General features: G+C 40.6%; 1 protein-coding gene across 4 annotated transcripts in view; it reads left to right on the top strand.

Annotated features, from left to right (window-relative positions):
* The window catches only part of NTNG1 (netrin G1), a 209142-nt gene that overhangs the window by 118035 nt on the left and 67618 nt on the right, over positions 1–23489 (top strand). For all 4 annotated transcript variants that reach the window (XM_050962390.1, XM_050962389.1, XM_050962388.1 and 1 more), the window contains exons 4-5: positions 9251–9423; positions 20703–20729. In XM_050962390.1, coding sequence (XP_050818347.1) covers positions 9251–9423; positions 20703–20729 — 200 coding nt within the window. The remainder of the gene's footprint in view (positions 1–9250; positions 9424–20702; positions 20730–23489) is intronic.

The raw sequence follows: 23489 nt of genomic DNA, 5'->3' as shown, positions 1-23489 counted from the left end.
CTACCTGAAATTACACCAAAAATTCACCCCAGTGTGATCTCGGGACTCCATGTAAATCAGGCTATTCACTTATCTGTCATCTTCCCAAAACTACAGGCCTATACTGAGAATAAGAAGCTTCATTCTCTGGATGTCCTTCAAGAATTGGCATTCTTCCTACAGAGAAATCTTTAGGAAATCACCTAGATTATATACTTTGCAGAGCAGGGATGAAGCAATCTCATCCCAAAGACAGTCTACACGGATTTCAGGTTGCATCCTGCTCTATTACTAGTTAACTGCAACCCCTCCCCCAGAAGAGCTGAGGGCCCATTCATCTAAATCCCACTCTGTATCAGTAGCCTCCCTTTAAGAAGTCCCTCTCCTGGAAACTCTTTAAGACGGGGCTCTGTTCACACTTTCATGAGACATTATGCTCTGGTGCAAGTTTCTACAGCTGATGCAGCTTTTAGCAGAGCAATCCTCCATTCAGTGATACAGCAGGGGTCTTCACACCCTCCTCAGGGGTGGCTCCAGGCACCAGCACACCAAGCACGTCCCTGGGGCAGCAAGCCACGGGGGGCTCTCTGCCGGTCACTGCAGGGGCAGCAGGCAGGTTGCCTTCGGCGGCATGCCTGCGGAGGGTCCGCTGGTCCCGCGGCTTCGGCGGACCTCCTGCAGGCTGCTGCCGAATCCATGGGACCGGGGACCTCCCGCAGGCAAGCCGCCAAAGACAGCCTGCCTGCCGTGCTTGGGGCAGCAAAATACCTAGAGCCGCCCCGATCCTCCTCCTCAATAAATACTGCTTGTGAGTCATCCACAGTGAGACTCATACGGGGCTCTGTTCACACTTTCATGAGACATTATGCTCTGGTGCAAGTTTCTACAGCTGATGCAGCCTTTAGCAGAGCAATCCTCCATTCAGTGTTACAGCAGGGGTCTTCACACCCTCCTCAGGGGCGGCTCCAGGCACCAGCACGCCAAGCATGTCCCTGGGGCAGCAAGGGAGGAGGAGGATGCCTATCTGTATTCCGCTACCTGCCCTCCAACCCCTCTGCTGCATACTTTATCCTAGGTTAATTCACAGTAGAATGATACTGGAGAGGTGATTGGTCCATGTTGTCCCTTATGACCTAACTAGTAGGAGAGAAGCGCAGGCACAGACCAACAAACGCTTCTAGCAAGAATCTTCCAGTCTCAGGTACATGGAACATATGCATACCTACAATGGAATGCAGATAGGGACCACACATCTCGAAGAACTCCAGTTACTATAAGGTAAGTTACCATTCTTCTCCATTGTTGTTAGAGTGAGTTTCCCACACAACACAATAGAGGAGAAGAAAATATAAAACAAAATAAAAAAAACTGTAATGGTAAAATACAGAAAATAGCAGGGAGTTCAGGGGCAGGTGTTTATCTGAAACTACTTTGAGCTTTTTTTAAAAAAAAAAATATTGACGGTGTTCCTTTAAAATATGGCCCATCTTCACTCCATCTTCATCCATAACAGGGGGAAACTTGTTACATCATAAATTTCCAGCCTCGTCTACATTAGAGATTGTTGTACAAGATCAAAAAGCCCAGTGTTGCTAAGACTGGTGAAGTTGCCCCATTGTTTGCAACCTTGGCAGCATTCATATAAATGGTTCTCATACTCTACCAGCCATCTTCAGCATGGTGTCGGCTCACGCTTTTCAGAGCAAGCGTAACCAACAAGGTGCTGTAAATGGCTGCTGGAGCTGGAGAGTTGCCTACATGAGGACTCACAATGCTGCTAACAACCAGTTATTTTGGTAAAAATTCCCTAATATAGACAATGCCTCCAACGCTTTAACATAGTAGGATACTGTTTATATCCTGTCTACACTACATAAAGGAATTGTGTGGAAACTGGGTTGAGTGTCTCTGTCCTGGCTGGAGTTGTAGCATTAGAAAGGCTCTATACAGAGTCCTGTTCAACTTCAAGGTTGGCTAACAGAATACATAGGGTGAAGAACTGGCTGATGCAGATCTATTTTATGCATGCTTCATTTTGCATAGCAAGTTGTTTTTAAGTTGATTTGTTAAACTTTGGCAATGACATAGAAGGATCCAAAAATGTGTTTAAGTGAGGAACATATGGCTTGTCATTAAAAATGTATCAAAGAGCCTCTCTCTCTTTTGTTGACATGAATGATCCCCTCATGTGACCTCCAGTCTGCTGGTTGGCACTCACATGCAAGTGAATCAGCATGCTGTTAGCAATTACCTCAGTGATATTTACAGCATTTTAATGTCAGTTGTCTATATGTAAATAGAATTTGTGAGAAACTCAGGATGCCAAGGCTTCTTTCTCCCACTAAAGCAGAGCTATTCCTTGAATGCACCAGAATGCTTCCTACACCTGATATAACTGCCAAAAATATCATTTGTTTGAAATTGCTTTATGACAAAATAATGAGTCTGTCAAAGATGAGTGGTCAGAAAAACAAATTTGTTCTCCTACAGAATTAGAGTGGAGTTTATAGTGTTGGACAGTGATATCAATCTCTGGCTAGTCAGAATTAAATTTGCACATTGAAAAGAATTGTATTATTGTGTACGCCCTAAACACGGCATTTAGTCAGTAAACATTCTCACAGGTTGGATTGGAACGATGAAAATCAGCTGAGCTGTAGAAATATCAGGATGTTAAGTTTCCAAATATAGACAACCGTTGTGGAGAGTTGGTATTCACTTTCACAGGCTCAGCTCTGACAAGGTGGCTGCCATAATGACTGATAAAGAGAGGGCCTGAAAAATTGCTTTGTCATCAGATGTAACAGACAAATGAAACCACTCCCTTTGGGCAGACAGCCAGTGTGGGGCCTTTCCCTCCCCCCTTTTCTTCTAATTGCTCCTGAAACAGTCAGTAGCTTATTGAATGGTTATGAAGATGTGGGAAATCATTCAACCTTGCCCTAACCTCTTAGTTTAAATATATGCAGTATGAGACTTATGTTTTGCCTTTAACATCTGCTTTATTCTTACATGATGTACAGAGGGCATGGTGTACAGTGGGCTACTGGGTATATCCTCTTCCATTTGCAGCATTTTACCTACATTCTGATAGCTCCTCTGTTTGTTCGCTCTGCCTCTCCCCCTAACACACCCAAACACATTACTGCATGGTGTGCCAGAGGTAGCTGGATTTCTTTATATAAAAAGTTATGTGCATATACAAAAGTTTGTGAAGCACTTTGGATTTCTTTGGACTTAAAAAAACCCTGGACGTGAAATTTTATTATAATCATTTAACATTTGCTTTGTAAACAGGATGGGAAAAGACTTTCCAGTTTCTATTACGTCTTCACATATTTGTCAACTGTATCTGTACCAATAATCATGAAGGAAGTAGGTCCAAGAAACACTTTCACCCTTCCTTTTCTCCTTCCAGTGCTCAAGTCTTTCCTATTGCTCTTCTGTGAATTCCCTGCAGTTTATCAATGCACGCATCATGAAATGCCCAGAACTAACTGCAGGATTCCAAGTGTAGTCTCACTAGAGCAGGAGTCTCAAACATGCAGCCTACGAGGTTATCTTCTGTGGCCCGCAAGCTCCTTGAGCGGCTCCGGCCCGACGCACACCGGGGGTAGGGCAGGCTCCCTGCCTGCCTGCCCTGCCCCTGCACCACTCCGGGAAACGGACAGAAGCTGGGGGAGGAGAGGCACAGGGGTGTGTGTGTTGATGTTACTTCAGGCACCGCCCCCAGCAGCTCCCTTTGGCCAGGGTTCCCTGTCAGTGTCAGTAATGCAGCCATGGGCCAATGTACTAGTCCTCATGTGGCCCTCATGGTCATTTGAGTTTGAGACCCCTGCACTAGAGCAATATAGAAAGAGAATATAGACCCCCTTCTCCAGAATGTGATGTTCCTCTGTGTACAGCACGCAACTTTATTGGCTTTATTTATTTATTTGTAAGCATAATATATTGAAAACTCATGTTTAATGTGCCATCCGCTATTATATTTTGGTCTCTTTTAGTATTATTGCTATCTAAGTTTCACCCTCTCACTGAGTAGGGGCCTGTTTCTCACATTGGTTGTTAATCAAGAGTAACTCCACTGAAATCAATGGGGTGACACTGGCATAAAGGGGAAGAGAATCAGACCTTATGTTTTTTCAGATTATCTTACTCACACTTTATTATTTTTCTGCCAGTGTTTCTATTCTCTGGGACAGGTTGTATGATTTCATTGATATTCACTACTCCCAAATTAGTATCCTCTTCAGATTTCATTAGCACACAGTTTAGTCCCATTTCTAGATAATTAACAATAGTGTTCCAGAAGATCAGACTCAACACTGACATTATCCCTGCAATAGTACTTCATTAAAGGTCCTTCCACAGAGCAATACAATGCCATTAGTCTTTGGGTTTCTCTACGTGGCCCAACAGCATGGACTACAGGGGTGTGACCTGTAGGCGGCACAAAAGCGTTGTGTAGGCGTGTGTAGATCCCGTTAGTGCAAACTCAAAGATACCTAATTTGTGATAATGTAGTCCAATTTCAAACAGGATTACATTAATGCAAACAACATACCTTGTAGTTCTTGCTAGCAGAGTCTACACAGGGCAGGTATAGTGCAAAAGTTTAGCGCGGTTGCAGTTCACACCACGGTAGTTCACAATGTGGGGCTGGGTAGACAAGCCCTTTATCTTTTCTTTCTGGTACAGTTTTTCAGCTAGTTTTCCAATCATGTGAAAGTGTACCAGAGAGTATTTTCTACAATCCAAATGTGCTATACTTGCTGCATCCTCTTCATATTTATGGTATCATTTGGCAGGAAAAGCAGTCAGTTTTTTTCTTACATGATCTATCCTTTATAAACATATTGCTGCTTATTGCAGTCATGATTCCTTTATCCTCTAGATGAGGTGGTGATCTTTTTCATGTGATAGTTGTTCCTGTATGTCACTTGGGCTATCCTCTGAGCACTAACTCATTAATTCTTTTTTTCCAGCCTTTCTCCTTTTCCTGCAAGCCTTAATTGTTTCTGAGTATTCATCTTTTTGACTCTCCCTTTTATAATACCAGTTGTTATTTTTTTAACCTCTGATTTTTAAGTAATCTTTCATGAAGTCACATTAGCCACTTCTTATTCCTTGCAGTCTTCTTCAAGGGTCTGTCTGAATAACTGTGGTTTTCAGGATTCTTCAACATTGCCTACGCTTTATGTTTAATTATCAATGTTATCTGAATCACAGGTCTTTATGTCTGTCTCCGCTCTCCCCCCATATATTCACTCAGCCCTCCTAGCACTCTTGAGACAGTTTTCATTTCCAGTCATTCAACATTCAAATTTGTTACTGCTTCTGTAATCCAATTAGAATCACTCTTCCTATTCTACTCTTCCCTTTTCCTGTAATCATTTGGTCTTTGTCTGAGATTTTCTTTCATACGTAGGTGCTACATTATTATATTGTTATTTTGTGGGTGATTCTACCATGAGGGTTTTAAACACATGCACTGGACAGATTCTCAGCTAGTGTAAATCTGCATTTTTGTGTCTGGCACTTATATATGTATTATGACAGAGATTGTAATGCCATGTATAGTTAAGGTTACCCAACACTGTCCAGGGGGAAGTTGGTCAGAGCTAGAGGCTTGTCGGAAAAGGTGGTGGTGGGCTGGAGTTGTAAGATGTGCAGTGAATGAGACAGGGAATTGCAGGAAGAGAAAAGATGGTCTTGTGGTTAGTGCAGATGAATGCCGCACTATCTTTGCCTCTGCCAGAGTTCCTGTGTGTGCTGGGAAAGTCACTTAAATTAAAATTGTTCAGAGTTGCTCCATACTTGTGTGTTCCTTATTGCCTGAGTACCCAGTGTGAAATACTTGCTGAGCACTCACAACTATAACTAAAATCAGTTGGAGCTGTGCCATGAATATGTAAGTGCTATAAAAATGCTAAGTACTCTGAAAAATCAGTTCATAGGTAGGCTCAGATTGGCCACTCAACCATTAGTAGACACTTTTTGGCCTTAATATTTCTGTGCTTCAGTTCCCCATCTGTGAAATGGGGATAATAATACTTCTTTATCTCAGAGAATGTTATGAAGGTAAATTCATTAGTGTCTGTGAAGCACTCAGATACTAAGGAAAAGGGCACCATAGAACTGTCCATGAGGAAATGCATAATTTACTATTCAGTACAGGGGCTGAATGGTGTCCATTAAATAAGGCCTGGTGCCATACACTGAATGAGGTGAATAAAAAATATTTAATAACTGCTCATTCACTGAAAGAGGCAGGAATTTTGTGGAATAATAGTATGTCATTAAAGACCCTATCGTAATGCATGTACACAAAGGGGCCAAATTAAGACTACACAGCATTTCCTCTCTCTTGAATGCTTGACTTTGTAACCTAAACATTCTTTTAACATAGCAGTTTTGGATATAGTACATATATAAAGGACACCATCAAAGAAAGGTGCTAATGTTGCATGAAAGAAGGTCCCTTAAGCAAATTAGCACAAGTAATTCACTGCATGCAGTATGTATATGCAGTACACAGCTCATAATTAAATACAGTTTGCTTAACAGTCTCTCTTCTTATTTTTTTTCAGTCATGTTTAAAAAAAGATTTTTTTTTGCAAATTTTAATTTAAAAGGTGTTGATTACATTTCCAGCTAGAGTGAGCATTGTTTAAATAACAAGCAATTCATTCTGTCTCCTTTCTAACAGTGAGTAGAATGCATATAGCATCTTCTGTATTGTAAATTCTAGTGGCTTTTCTCCAGCTGCCACTTAAGGCAACTGCAAGTTTGTTTTACCCTGGGGATGTGTGTGTGTGTGTGGCCACTTGCTTCAGGTCATATTCCTTTTAAATGGAAGTCAGCTTGGCAGCTGTTAATTTGCACCAGCTAAAAATCTTGGCTATTCCATGTGCTGCTTTGCTGTAATTACTGAGCACTGTATGGAACAGGTAACAAATGCCCACATGAGAACCTTTTAAATCACTGGATTTATAATCATTAGGAAAACAAAGAACCAGAGTTGCTAAATACTAGTTTCTTTTCCAGGGCTAATAACAAGGAGATTTTACCCATTTCTGACATCTACTGGAAAGAAATGGATGCCTTAGTGTCTCTGAAACTAGCTTTTTCCATTCCTGAAAATACCAACTTGTCATGGTATAATCCCCTACTCTGAACCTTAGCGTCCAAAAGGTGGGGTACCAGCATTAATTCCTCTAAGCTCAATTACCAGCTTAGTACTTGTAGCGCTGCCACCAACCAGGAATTCCAGTGCCTGGTACACTCTGGTCCCCTCAAAACCTTGCCCAGGGACCCCCAAGACCCAGTCCCTCTGGGTCTTAACACAAGGAAAGTAAACCCTTTCCGTCACCGTTGCCTCTCCCAGGCTTCCCCTCCCTGGGTTACCCTGGAAGATCACTGTGATTCAAACTCCTTGAATCTTAAAACAGAGAGGAAAATTCCCCTTCCCCCCTCCTTCTCTTTCCCTCTCCCAGACTCTCCCTGAGAGAGAAAGTAATCCTAACACAGAGAGAAATTAACCTCTCTCTCTCCCCTTTCCCTCCTTTCTCCCCACCAATTCCCTGGTGAATCCAGACCCAGTCCTCTGGGGTCTCACACCAGAATAAAAAAAAAGCAGTCAGGTTCTTAAACAAGAAAAGCTTTTAGTTAGAGAAAGAAAAACAGTAAAAATTATCTTTGTAAATTTAAGATGGAATATGTTACAGAGTCTTTCAGCTATAGACACTGGGAATATCCTCCCAGCCTAAGTATACAAGTACAAATTAAAATCCTTTCAGCAAAATACAAATTTGAACTCCTTCCAGCCAAATACACATTTGCAAATAAAGAAAACTACCATAAGCCTAACTCGCCTTATCTACCTAGTACTTACTATTCTGGACATATAAGAGACTGTATCAAAGAGATTGGAGAGAAACCTGGTTGCACGTCTGGTCACTCTCAGAACCCAGAGAGAACCACCACCAAAATCTAACAGCACACACACAAACTTCCCTCCCTCAAGATTTGAAAGTATCCTGTCCCCTGATTGGCCCTCTGGTCAGGTGACAGCCAGGCTCACTGATCTTGTTAACCCTTTACAGGCAAAAGAGATATGAAGTACTTCTGTTCTATTAACTCTTACTTATCTGTTTATGACACAACTATTTTAAAAACAATGTAGTTCAAATTCTAATTCATTTAATGGTTTTGATAAGAATTGCAGTTAGTTTATTTCCCATTTTGAAAAAAAAAACACTTCTACCAAATTATTTTTTCTGCCTTTCAAGTGCTAGAATTTTGTCAAATTAAGGTGTCAAATTAATTGTCCTTTCTGAGCAACTGGGCAGTGCTCAGTACAGTACCAAGTAATAACCTGCCTCTTCAACAAATAAGTTGGCTTCTACAATTTTACATTCAAAATAAGATGTGGGTAACATATTTTTGTGGATATTGCATATCCGTTTGTATCTGCTATATATTTCTATCTTATCCACAGCCATAAAAGCAGGATCTTAGCAAAAGTTTTCCAAACGTATGTAATGCAGTACTTATTGTTTTGTGTAAACATTTTCTTTCAGAGTAGTTGGGCTTATTTCCTGGAGACTTTCTAATTACTAATTTATCATCCACTGAATCTGTGTTTCAGAACTTAAGCAAGGAATTCACACTAGCTATCTGAGAACATTTTTTCTGGCGCCTCTCGTTCCTTTAAAGCACCATTTTATTGGTCGTATGTATAAAAAATACATCTAAAAAGTGTTTGCATTTACTGTATAACCGTTGCTTATTAATAAAGAATGGGTATTATAGAGTACATTTAATGGAAAACCTGTACCTGGGATGTGACTCTGATCTCACTTTTGGTCAGTTCCAGCAAAGATTGAAGCACACGACTAATTTTATCCATGTGACTAGTCCCACTGAACTCTTTGCAGGATGATATACCAGTGAAAATTAGAAGTAACTCCACTGATTTCAGTAGAACTACACCAGTGTAAAAATGACGTAAATAAGAGGAGATCAGCCCCTTGGAGTTCAGGTGAAGCTATTATTGTCAAAATGCTGCCAAATAGCAGAATACCACAATGTGGCATTTATGCATGAAACCAATTTAAGCTAGATAGATTTCTTTGGAGACATGTTAAAACAATAACACCACAAAGTTAGAGAGAAATGTATTGGTTGCCATAAGGAGTATTTTAGTAGGATCTTAGTAGTCTGACATCAGATGTCAACTTGACATAACACCCTACCTTTTCTCTGATAGGTGCAAGTGTAACCTTCATGCCACTGGCTGTAAAGAAGAAAACAAAAAATTGTTTTGTGAATGTGAGCACAATACTACAGGCCCAGACTGTGGGAAATGCAAGAAGAATTATCAAGGTCGACCTTGGAGTCCTGGCTCATATCTGCCTATTCCTAAGGGCACAGCAAATATCTGTGAGTAGTTTTGTACAGCAAGGCACTATACGTCAATATAATTATAATTCTGGTCCATATATTGATTGTGAGGGAAGAAAAATAGTGCTAGCCAAAGTTTGTCATTTATTTGGGACCCAAATGTGAAATAAATCTATGTCTATAATTTGATGGAAAGATAAAAATATTTAATTGCAAGTTTGGATTAAACTCTGCCCTTACATGCACATAAATAACTCTGCATGAGAACAGTGTGTTTGCATTACAGGGCAGAACTTGGCCCCCTACAATAAAAGTAAGTGCTATTGGGGTGGCGGAAGCACCCTAAAAGGTGGGAGGGCACTAGCGCCCGAACTGTGGTCCCATATCCTGCTCATTCTTCTCCACAAGATCCTGCCCCCCCCCCCCCCACTCACTCTTCTCTCCCTAATACCTCCCTTACTCTCCCTTATGGCCAGTAAAAAGTGGGGGCCATGGCCTTCTGGTCCCTCCCTTTATCACACTGCGGATCTTTGGTGCATGTTCTCTACCCTGTTTCCGCGCATGGAATTTCCAGTAGAGAACATGTAAAGTGTAGGAGATCCACAGTGCAAACGGGAGAGATTTTTTCCCTAAATATGTAGAAAATAATTGAAATGACAGGGTTGGAGCTTTTGGATTGTTGTGTTGTGAATGGGGCAGATGTTTTCATAAATAAATTTCTTCAAGAATTTTGATGCAGACATGGATACAGTAAGATAAGTATGCCATAGTCTGGTGCAATTTGAAGGTCACAGCTTTATTGAAAATCCTTAACCAATGAGGAACCACTCCCCAAACTACCCAGCAGGACTGTATCAGTGCAGATTCCAGCTGGGAACCAATGTCCTAGTACTACAAACCTGGAAGGCATGAGAGCAATAACACTTTACACAGATCCCTGCCCAGGGATTCGGGCTGGAAGCCAAAGCTGCAAACTGTTCTCCTCTTTCACATAGGAAGTAAGAGAGATGAGATACGTCTCATTGTGTGAGACGTAGTGGAAGCGTAGCCACTCATGGTGCATCATTGTGCTCTTGGCCCATGGGTTATAGGGACCTCAGATTGGACCCACTTCCTCCACCCAACAGTGTGGGGGCAGGGCTGGGTGTTCCCATTGCCTACAGACCCATAAAAATGCACACTGGCTCATAAAGTCAGCCTTTTTTTTAAGGTTAAACTTCAGACAAAGTCTTTGTGACCTTGGTGAGTGTAATAATAGGTTTTAAACATTATGAAGGAAAAATGCCAATTTTGAGCTATATTCTCTGCTTTGATCCGGATTCATTTATACGCATGCAACCTCTTTGATTCGTGTGGGATTTCCAGGAATATAGGCAGTGATGGCAGAATGTGACCAGTTGTGTCTGTATATGTCTAGCTCAACAATGGCATAATTGCCAGTGTAAGATGCTTAACCAGCATTACGATACAACTTTATAGGCCATCTACTCCTATTTGCTTGATGTTATTGAGAGCCCCGTGCGCAGATTGTAGACAGGATATGGCCCCCAAGGGTGCAATGCTGAGAAAAGGGGCATGAAAAGAAAAATACAGGCATCTATTCTCCTATTTATGCATGCTGAAAATATACACTAACTCAGTTTCCTCTAATTCAAGCTATGCACCTAAATCCCTATGAGGAAAAGAAATAAACTGAAATGAAATCATCAAACCTTTTGGACATAACTTACTAGCTGCTTTAGAAAAAAGGCTGGCATTTTGCCCTGATTAAAAGCAAAAAGCTGGTTTTAGAATATAACCATTCACTGAAAAATTATTTAGAAGAAACAGAGTTATGTACTGAAGTTGAATGAAAAGTTTAAAAACCAGCAGCAATGCTTCAAATGTTATCTAACACTTCAAAGCAGCAGCAGGGAGGAATCAAAACTCAAAAATGAAAATCACAGGAAGCAGGACCTTATCAAGTTAAACCTGAGAGTAATAGACCAAGTAACAAACCATGAAGTGTCAGGCATAACATTATGAAAGCTTCTTACCAGTAGAAAAAATGAACCATCGAAAAGAAAAGGGGAGGGGTACTTTGTAAGAGTATTCTCATTTTTCCATGTTGTAGAAAAAGTGACAGTCTAACTATGTCCGGCAAAATTTTGAGAGCCACTGTTTTTGATCACAAGCTCTGTACATGCTTCATTCAGCATCCCAACTCCAAACAAAACTTGCTGTGCTTGAGTCTAGGGGTAAAACACATCAGTGTGTGAAATCAATGTTCCCTCTACCTCCATATTTGCTGTGCCATTTATGTAATCGTACATCAACTGAGCATGTGCCAGCAATACAATGGCCTTGGCACTTGGTATAGACTATTGACTAGCGCTGGTTGGAGAAACTTTGATGAATATGATTCCATCAGAATGTGCAGTTACATAAAAATGTTTCTTGAAATTGGGTGAAATCCCCCCCCCCACCCATCATCATCAATTGGGTTTCTTGACTGCAAAATATTTCCCCTCTTTGCTTTTGTTCCTTGTGAAAAGGCCTTGGCTAGTCCATCACTTACTGGAATGACTGATAACTCTGTATTTGACTGCCGCTTAACATTTCGAGTACCATCCTGTTGATTCTTTTGTGTCTCCTGATGCTGTCACATGCCATAGGCAGTTTTGTTATGTAACATGTTTTGACATTCCAAGTGATCTTACCAGATTTCCCTCATGCCTGCTACAGAATAGCTCTTCTAGTCAGCAGCCGCAAATGTCTGACAGCCATTGGTCTTTTCTTTCTCCAATTGTTTAGGTTTTCTTTCACATACAGGTGTTACCTACTTTGCTCAGCTGAATAATGGTATCTAAGACTATTTTTGGCTCCTCGCCACCAAAATGTATCCCATCAGCGAATAAACTGCACCAAACAGTCTGGACGCTTCAGAATTACACATCTCCCAACTTCTGCCAGTCCTTCTCCCAGGTCATAGTCAACATGAAATGAGGGATTGATCAGGACCACATGGACCTAGGTTCCTTCCCAGGCAACAGCCAGCCATAAGCTGTTTGCTAAATTCCATCTGCATTGGGACACTCTCTGACAATAGGACCTGGATCTCAGCAATACTGCCTTAATCCTTCTCTGCCTCACAACTCTTTTTACTTGCAGGGTGGCACAGCTGTTATAGAGAAGGGTTTTGGCAGAAGATACAACACTTGATATGCTGACTTCTCATCCAAACTCATCTGTTTGGCACCCATTCCTATTAAAATGTGATGATATAGTGCCATTTTAATGGAGTGATATGAGTGAAGGGGGCCAAGAGTTTGTATATTAGCAGGATTCCTAGTCATGTCCCTACATAGCTACTCATCTTGTTCATGCATGCCCACAGTTAGAGAGAGATCCCATCCCTAATCCTTGTCAAAGCTGAATTAGCTTCACTAAAGTTTGGCTCAAGTGACTGGAAGTAGCTTTCTAAAGAAATCCTACTTCAATCTGTAGGCTGGAAGAAGCCTTTGTGGTATGATACTGATATGAAGTATGGTAACATGCCTGCTTGAAGAACAGTGTTGTACAATGAAGATAGATCCATGATAAGATGAGATAAGTGGGGTAAAATGTTACAAAATAGAAATGCTTCCTGTTGTTCTCACCATGTACAACTTATTTAACTTAGCTAGCTCATGAGGACTTAGAGCAGGTAGTAAGCTGCAGAGAGACAGTGGAAGACCTGATGAAGGGAAAAGAAAATAAATTGCAATGTATTTGGGCTGGGGCATTCAGGGAAAGAGAAATGTCAGGGTAAACTGCAGTTGATAAACTGCCTTCCCTCATATTAGAATCAACTTTAGTGGTTAATAAAAGGTTCCAGATTCACACCTGAAAAACAATACACTGTAAGTAACATTTGCTATATTTTTAAAAAGTGTGACTTGCAAAATTATTCTAATGCAGTGTTCCCTCTCCACTAAGCCTTTGCAATTGTTTTTGATAGTTATAGTGACACCTACTGCTGGGAGATGGAATACTTCAGTTTCCCTGACTGACTTGAAATAAATCTGTGTACATAGAGTGAAATAAACTGCAGCACTAAACAGTCACTAAATTCTAGCATAAGAAATCAAAGTAACTGTTGCACAAATTATTAAGAGTCCGGGAACAGATTGTGTTTTATCTGTGGCTTCCAAAAGGTCTTCATGCATTGTGCTTTCTTAGAAATAAAGTATGCCCAGGCATAAAGTATGCCTCTACACACCAAAAACTCCCATTAAACTCAGTAGGAGCTTCCTGCATATAGAGACTGAAAGACTGGGCCTGAGAGACTAAACCATCAAGGGAAAAGGGCCTGTGTTTTAAAACAGGAGCAGGCAAACTTTTTGGCCTGAGGGCCGCATTGGCTTTTGTATGGATGGCCAGTTAGGGGAGGGGTCATGGCCCAGCCCCAACCTGCTATCTGCCCCCCTCTCCCAGACTCCTGCCCCATCCAACTCCCTCCCCCCGCTCCGTTCCCTGATGGCCCCATCCACCACCACCCCCGCTCCTGGACTCCCACCACCCCATCCAACCGCTCCTCTTATTCCTGACAGCCCCCCCAGGACTCCTGCCCCCATTCAACCCCCTGTTCCCCCCCGACCGCCCTGACCCCTATCCACACCCCCCAACCCCTGACCACCACCTCAAACTCCCCTTCCCTCTATCCAACCCCCCCCTGCACTCTTTCCACGCTGCCTGGAGCACCAATGGCTGGCGGCTGAGCCTGGAGCACCTTGCAGCACAGAGCACCGGGTCAGGCCTGGCTCTGCAGCTGTGCTGCCCCAAGAGCTCACAGCCTTGTGGCCCAGAGCATTGCCCTGGTGGGAGAGTGAGCTGAGGCTGCGGGGGAGGGAGGACGGTAGGGGAGGGGCCAGGGGCCAGCTAGTTTGCCCACCTCTGTTTTACAACATTGATCAAATATTTTCTCATGCCTGTTCAAATGAAATAGAGCCACCTTTCTAGCGATATTGCTTGGAGGAGCATGGACACAGAATAAGTGATAATCTTAACATACACCATTCGCATGCGGTGAATTAAAAAATTGTGACTTTCTAAAGCAAACAAATGCAATTTTTACAGTAGCAGGAGTTCTAGGGCTGTTTCAGAGAAACGCATAAGCCAGGTTTCCTGAGAAACGTACGTTTTGCTGTGTGTAGTCCTCTGGCTCAATAGAAAACACATGATCATAACTAATCTGTCCCCTTAGAAAAGGCAAGTTTCTTACAGTATCTCAGGATTTTCAATCACTAGGAAATTTAGAGCTTCTAAAATTGATGCTGAAGTTATGATGCTGTAATCATACCTCAGCAGGGGATTTGAAAAAGGAAAAAAGACTCACTGCCAGGTCATGCTGCAGTACAGATATTCTAGCAAAGCATCAGATGTGGAACTTAACAGCCCTGAACGGACTCCTTGGTACAGGATACAAATTTAGTTCACCTCCAGGTGTTAAAAAATGCACTGTGGAATGCTCCAATAAAAGGAAAGTGTCCTTTTCAAGAAAGATTCAGGAAAGATTCTGGAGAAATCCAAGTTATAAGCCTTTAAAAGGAAAACTCCAGATATTTTCTATCAAATATTGTGGGTATATGTATATATATTTACAGTGAATTTGCTTCTAACATAAGTCAAATCTAAAAATATAGATATTACTAGAGAGCTATCTGTGGCAGTACATGGTTCTGAGCTTTACTTATTGAGGTTGTTAATTTCCCTGTGATCAGATTAACTGACAGAGAGAATCTCTTTCCCATTGATTTCAGAGGGAAAAGCATTCAGATATGAACACTGTATTTAGTTAAATTTAAACGTGTTTTAAAGCGGTGTGTAGGAAAATGCAGTTTTGTTATAAATTAACTTGGTTTTGTTTACTTTTTGTATTTAGATGAGTGGGAGTTCTATATCAAGATAGATAATGGGTCTGATTCTCCATCATTCTACAGCCTATTTGCACCATTCCACTGGTGTAAAGGGGCCAGAATCCCAGTGAATCAGACCAACAAAACATTCTTCCAGTGACATAGAAGCTTTAGGCCAGACTCTCCGCAAAAGCCCTGCCATGAGAATGTGTTTGTCTCTCCACTCCAGCTATTCCTGGATACCAGAATGGTCCATTAGTGCCACAGACAGTCAGGTGCATAGTAGAGCAGCCATAAGGTGCAAACTCCTACATGACCCCAGGATCAGCAAAAAAACAAAAAAAAACCCTTAAACTTTCCTTTTGCTCATTACCTTAAGTGCTTGCACCAAGCACAGCTCAACCAGAAAATCAAGTCTAATATATGCCTCCAGAACTCCTGACAATTGATGTTACTATAAAGCAGGGGTTCTCAAACTTCAGTGCACTGCAATCCTCTTCTGAAAACAAAAATTACTACAGGACCCCAGTGCACTGTGTTACTCTGGAACCTTTCCCCAATATAGCCACCAAACTTTTCTGTGATGAAGTAACTGATGGTGCTCAGCTCCCATCTCACCACTCAAAACTCCAAATAGATGTACACTTGTTAAGCTGCTCTTGATTAAGTTGACTGTGTGAACAGCTTCATCATGAACTTGTTTTCGATCAGGTGACTTTTTCTTGTTGTTATTGCAACTAGGACTTGCCTGTGTATAAAACAGTGCTTGCAGTGCAATAGACTGCACTCAGGTGACTGACCCGCGATTTTTTCCAGTTATTGCACAAATGCTGTCTCTGCAAATTCCTACACAGCACTGCCGTTCCAAGCCAGAACCAGAGACAGAAGCATTGAAAAGTGCAGAAAGCTGTTCCCATGTAGCATGCTGTAGTAATGGCCCGTCAGAACAGAAATTCCTCTTGGAGTTTTTCATCGTTCTCAAATTTTCACGTCAGCACCTGAACAGTCCCCAACACATCTGTTGTTTCATCAAGTTGAATGGGGGGAAAAAAAGAACTTTGCTTGATTTTGGTGATCACTTGTTCAGTCACATCGTTTGCCATACTGTGAATACACCTGGCAATAGTGTCATTAGACAGGGGAATTGAATCAAGTTGAGTCGTTGCACCTTGCCCCAGTATAATCAAATCATTCCTTGGCACCATGGCAGAAAACAAGCTTCTTCAGTAGAGTGTGGTTTCCCGGTTTTACCTATCCAGCATGACACAGCGAAAGATGCCTCAAGGGCTCTCTTATTTGTTGTAGCTGCCAATTTCAGTACTCTCTTCTGGCCCTGTAGCTCTCTCAGCTTTTTCTGAAAAAAGAAATCAAGTGGTTTTGTTCAAATAGAACTGCACCATGTCTCCAAGTGGGTGCCGCATTTTAGATGGTTTTAAGCTCTCCTTTGCCAGAACTTCACCACACACCAGACACTGTGGCCATGGCTCCCCCTCAAAATCAGCCCAGTAAATCCCTATTCCAAATATTTCCAATTGTATTTTTGGTTTCTTGTTTTTTTCCCGGCTTCTTAGATCCTCATTGTGAGCTCTTCTTTTGCTGCAAGTGGCAACTGACTCCCATTCATTGCCTCCCTTTCTTCCGCCTTTCTTCGGAAAACAGTCCCTTGCTAAAATTATTTCTACAGTAACTTTTCAAACTGGCATTAACTACAACACATGCTGATTCCTTCCTAGATGCTGAGTAGAGGAAGTGGTGCACAGAGCTGGGGTTAAGAGGTGGGAAGCAGGGCAACTGCCTATGGCCCCGTGCCACAGGGTGCACAAAGCTAAGTTGCTCAGGCTCAAAGCCCTGCTGTGAAGGAGCTTGGGGCTCTGGCTGTCAGCCCTGCCATGCGCAGAGCTGAAATTTGTGTTGTGAAACTCAGGTGGACAGGTGTCCCCTACCCTCCCTAAATGGCCCCTTGTGGCTTCAGTCTAAGCCCCATGATTGCAGGACTCAGAGTGGGGCTTTCTGCCCTGGCTCCTTGCCAATCTAATGCTGGCCCTGACAACCCCCTTAAAACAGGGGACTTTAAGAACAGCTGCTATAAAGCATTTTCCTGTTATGTGCACAATTTATTTTTCTGTCTCCTTCCAGGGCCAAACATATTTTAGGAGACAGAAGTACACTGTCACTCAGAGCTTCTCTTTCCTTATTGAGAAATCTGTATGGAAATAGCAAAAGAAGCGTCTCAAATAGGGAATGTGAAAACAAGCTAACAAGATTAATGCAAAGTCCTTCAGGCAAACAGTTACCTTGTTTTCATTACTCCTCATTGCTAAGGAAATCTTCATTATTTTTCATTGAGATGTTTGAGATAGAGTAAAGGAAGAGAAGTACAAATTAATGAGAAAACCTCTCCATACCTTGCAACTTGCCTTGGAGAGGAAGAGAAGGGAGTGTGTGTGTGGGGGGGGGGTGTGTGTGTGTGTGCGCACGCACATAAAAGGGAATATTAAATATCATTTCACAGGGGCGATGTGAGAATATTACCTACCTTTTTATCTGTACAAGTCCCAACTGTGTATAAAGAAAATAAAACATCTTAATTAAAAACATGACTAAACTGCCACAGTGTTAAATAGAAAAGGAACTAAACTTTGAAAACAATGGGAAAGAGATTTTATCATTGTTAATCTGTTTCCAAGAAAAGATCGCAGTAGTGGATTGAGAGATATTTTATTTCTGTAAATACAATTTTAATTTCTCTATTTAAAAATATCAGTGTTGTAGTCTTTGATACTAATTATATGATTCTGAAATTTTGAAACATTGCTGGAGTTTCGCTTTAAACATCAGTTTATTTTCAGGAGGAGTAAAATACATGATTTTATAAATAGTGTTTGCATATGGAGCCCAGTCCTGAAAATTGCTGAGAGCCTTCTATAAGGTGATACTCTGCACCTTGCATGACTGAGCACACAGGGTTTCCAAACAGAATATAAAACTTTTGGGACACAATTCTCACAAGTGCCCAGAAAGCACTATCTGTAATTGAGGTGGGGAGTCACAAAGGAGCAATTTATGATTCTCTGACCCTGGAGCTAGTAGTGCTACATGGCCCCAACCATTACATAATTTGGAGCTGCCTTAATATGTACTCCTTTTCCTCCCAGTCATGCTCCTAAACCAGATTGCAGTGGGGAATGTACATGCAGGCCTTAACTTTATGACGTTCGACTTAGGAGAAACGCACTTACTATGTTTCCGAATTGACACCCTGATTTGACTTACAACCAATGGTTTCGACTTTACAATGCTCGGTCCTGCAATAGAGTGTATTGCAGTTACGAGTTACAATGTTTCGACTTACTACGCAATTTTCAGGAACCAATTGTGTCAAAAATCTGAGGACTGCCTGTGTTTGGTTGTGTATTCTACACTCCCAGTGATGCTGCCACCCTTGCAGAATCCCCAGCAGACTTAAGAAGCTCAAGACTCTACTGGTACAAAGAATCTGACAGAGCCTAGGATATAGCCATAATGCACAGTAGGTTACTACTTAATATATGATGATAAAAATAATTATCATAAAATAAGCCTGATTCTGCAACCCTAGTCTACACTGCGTAATGCATACTCCTGCACATCATTCCCTTGAGTAAAGGTTGCAGAATTCGTCCCATAGTTTCTCTGCATTAAGAATTTCAGGAAGGAATTTAAAAGGATAGTAGATGCTAATGGAGAAATAGAGTTCTACACTATAATACCATGCCATCAAAAGTCAATAAAACTTATAAAAGGCGAACTATTTAACTGAGATGATGCAAGTACCAGGGATTTAAATACTGAGCTGCAGTTTGTGCCTTTAGCCTATGGGCCTGTGTCAAGCTTCCTTCCCCACTCTGAACTTTAGGGTACAAATGTGGGGACCTGCATAGACACTTCTAAGCTTAATTACTAGCTTAAATCTGGTACACTGCCACCATCCAGAATTTCAGTGTCTGGAGCACTTTCTGTCCCCCCAAAACTTTCCCCTCCCTGGGTTGCCTTGAGGGACTTCACCAATTCCCTGGTGAACACAGATCCAAATCCCTTGGATCTTAAAACAAGGAGAAATTAACCATCACCCCTCCTTTCCTCCCACCAATCCCCGGTGAGTCCAGATCCAATCCCCTTGGATCTTAAATCAAGGAAAAATCAATCAGGTTCTTAAAAAGAAAGCTTTTAATTAAAGAAAGAAAAGTAAAAAAAATCATCTCTGTAAAATCAGGATGGAAAATTCTTTACAGGGTAATCAAATTCGTACAGCCCAGAGGAACCCCTTCTACACTTCGGTTCAAAGTTACAGCAAACAGAGGTAAAATCCTCTCAGCAAAAAAGGAACATTTACAAGTTGAGAAGACAAAAATAAAACTAATCCGCCTTGCCTGGCTGTTACTTACAATTTTGAAACATGAAAGACTGATTCAGAAAGATTTGGAGAGCCTGGATTGACGTCTGGTCCCTCTTAGTCCCAAGAGCAAACAACCCGCAAAACAAAGAGCACAATCAAAGACTTCCCTCCACCAAGATCTGAAAGTATCTTGTCCCCTTATTGATCCTCTGGTCAGGTGTCAGCCAGGTTTACTGAGCTTCTTAATCCTTTACAGGTAAAAGAGACATTAACCCTTAATTATCTGTTTATGACAGCCTGTAAATAGTCTCATAGGCATGTTTCACTTTAGCTAAGGAGAACTATATTGCAAGGAATATTGCATATCCACATTTTCTACAACATCCAGTCATACTCTAGAGTGGTTCTCCCACATTAATTCAACTTGAGAATTGAAGTGAGAGCAGAAAAATCAATGAGGGGCATGATCAATATGGGTGACCTAATGTGTTGTATTATTTTGCTCAATTAAATTTCTATTACATAGCTTAATCCAGACAACTGACAGGTAAAAGAGGAACAAAAATGATAGCTAGATAAAGTTAACCTAATAAAGAACCAAATGATTTTCAGCAGCCAACTGAAGCAACTAATAATGCGTCTAGCCCTATATTAAAATAGTTTCCTAGATATACCTGATATATCATGACCTGTATTTATTGTCCAGAACAGAAACCCTATAACTATTAGTATGAATACAGAACTGGTTCTGAACAACTGCATGAAATTATGAGAGCAGAAAAAACCTGCATGTCTCAGAAATGCTCCAAATGTCATTTTTGAACACAAGAAATACCCTCCAAAATTCCCTGCAATCTCATATTAAAGAACCCAAAGCTTCTTCAATGAGAAATAGAAGGCTTGCAGGATGTATGTGCAAGTGCTTGGTTCTAGCTGTTAATTGATACAGGAGTCTGAAATTTATGAGTATGAGAAAATAAGTTCCAAATATTTGATGCAATGCTATAGCCTTTTAGACACCTACAGTAAACCTCTAACTATGCCTTTTTTGCTCTCTTTTTCTACAGGTATTCCCAGTATTTCCAGCATTGGTAGTAAGTAATAAAAAGCAAATCTAGACTAGCTTTGCTATGTTATTCAGCTTCTTAGCTCTATTTTCCCAACATCCATTTCTGTTGTAGCTAATGTTTCACTGAAATGCGCTTTACGGTAAGGGGACTATATTATTGACTTTGCCATACTGCATTTACATGTAACTGCATTATGTGATCAAAGAAAATATAATATGTAGCTCATGACAGTACATCTGTCTGAAAACACAGCTTCTTGATCAGCAAATAAAAGCACTAGCATTACAAATTGGAACATCAGGATGGCATTGGGTAGGAAAATATTATCAAGTACATTTTCCAAAACACCAAACTCTATTAATACCCAAGAAGAGTAGAGCCCTTAAAGCTGTATATACGAATAGATAAATATAAGGGGAAATGGAAGAATGCACTAAAATGTATTTATTTTTGTTTTTAATCTAGTGAATGTAGTGTATCAATCAGAGTCTTTCAATTGATTCATAGATTCCATAGCCAGACAGGGACAATGTGACATTTAATGTGACCTTGTATAACACAGGCCATAGAGCGAAACTAGAGAATATCTTTTAATTGACATCAGTGGACTCTAGCTCAGGCCTTGAACAAAGTAAATAGGTTCTTTGTTGAGATTCATTTTATTGTATAAAATTAAAACATTTAAAATGCTAATAAAATACAAAATTGCCTTTTAAAAAAATCAGCTATTATAAATAAAAACAACGTAAAAAATAAGAATATGGTCTTTGAGTCAAACCATCCTACAGTTGTGAAGCAGGTACTGTCATGGAATGATAGCTAATTAGAAATAAAGCACTGAAGCAGAAAAGGTATCTTTTGGTTGTTGAGTGAAAGTATGTTCCTGCACAGCCTCTGCTTTGCATAGGCTTTAGGCACAGATTTTGTGCTATGCAGGTCTATCACAATTTAAGCAGTGTCAAAAGAAGATTTGCAATACCTGATATCTGGCTGAAAAGCAATATTCTAATAATTTGGATAAAACAGCTGCCTTGCTTCTTATAAATGCGTGGTCAGGTCTTTCCATTTATAAATCAGTTCAGTTTACTTAAGCGCATGAACAGGCTTAGGCACGGATTTGTTAAGCACTAGACATATTAAATGCCATCAAAACTAACCTCTTTGTAAAGGGGAGTAGTGTTTCATGTCCATATAGATGCCAGCTTAATCCTATGGCATCCAGTTTACTACCTTAAATAGCAAAACAGCATCAACAACAACTTGCCAATAAAAGTCTTCAGTTTTGAGAGTCTAATTTTTCTGCTTTAGTGTCTCCCTCGACATTTGCCTCACTGCAAAGGCAAAACGATGTGCTACTTTCACAACCTTGACAATTGCATTTGAACATGTATTTTGTATCCAAAAAAGGAACTAAATAAAAGGCAATAAAAAGAGATTGTCAGACTATTATTATCTGGAATCCTACAGCTGTAAGTAACAGAAATGGAAAATGGCAAAATAGCTTTTTGGAGCTCAGTTGTGCTACTGTTTGTCAATGCTGTGTTGCATGAACTACATCGTTGTGATTTTCACCTTACGCTCCATACAGCCTTCTTCACCACATTCACCATCTCTGAGCATCAGCAGATGTTGGCCTTTAAATACTTAATAGGGAAACTCAAATATTTTTTAATCATTGGTGACCTGAAAGGATGCATTGTTGACCTCTTAATTCTGTGAACTTTTACAGTGAGGTGATTAGTGTCATTTACTTATTAAAATGGACAACATTCAGTTTAACATCCCTTAGGAAATACAGTAGTTACTGCAAGTCTGTGTATTATCTTAAATATATGTGGTATAGATGTCCTTTGAATGAGATGAGGCAGGGTTCAACAAATTTTCCTAACCACGTGGAATGCATGAAGCTTGAGCACCAATTTATGAGTACACAAAGAGATGACTGCATTGTTTGTACCAACTACATTCCTTCTCCCCCACAGGGGTATTCAGTAGCTCGGGGGGAAGAAGTGGTTGTTCATGGCACAATTTTGTAAAGGCCATTCCTATATGATAGAAATAACAGAAGTGTCATTAAACAATGGAGAGCCCCTTGACTTCTTGATCCTACTCTACTATGTAACTATGTTTTAACAGAATTACAATCAATACTTAAAAAACAAACACGATTAATTACTTGAGGCTGCTTTAATGGATTCTGCATGATTTCTTCTCTTTTTGTCTTTGCTAATACAATATTTGTGTTCATAAGGGTAGATTTCTGTCCTTAGCTGAGGACAGGAAATTATTCTCAGGTGACACCATTTTTTTGCCTGCTATGAAACAATAAACTGTTGTATTGGCTTTTGTGTGCTTCAAGCTTTTCCCAGTTTAATACAGAAAAAATGAACACAAAATGCCAACATACAAAGAAAATGTCACCGCAACAGATGTTCATGTAACACCCATAAGACTTTTATGATCAAAGCATGCCCAAAGAAAAATCAGCATTGTATATATTTATCTTTGTGTACATATATGTATAATACTGTGTTCTCTTTGATCTCAAAGCATCTCATATTAAAGCAGCACATAATTAAAGTTTAAACACAAAGAAAGAGCGGTCATTAAGTAAACATCCTTTCTGATCATCTACAAAAAAATAAAATAAAACAGAGCTTTCCCGTTAAGGTCATTTGTACCTGCTGTTGTCTATCAATTGAGTAATAGGTTCTTTGATCATTTCCAGCATACTTGATTCCAGTGCTGGTCTTTACAGCATTTTTCAGCCGTGGCTGGAAAAAT

This window comes from Gopherus flavomarginatus, chromosome 7 (genome assembly GCF_025201925.1).
Source record: "Gopherus flavomarginatus isolate rGopFla2 chromosome 7, rGopFla2.mat.asm, whole genome shotgun sequence".
NCBI classification, from domain to species: Eukaryota; Metazoa; Chordata; order Testudines; family Testudinidae; genus Gopherus; species Gopherus flavomarginatus.
The sequence above is the reverse complement of the archived record's forward strand: the minus strand, read 5'-3'. Positions and strand labels throughout refer to the sequence as shown.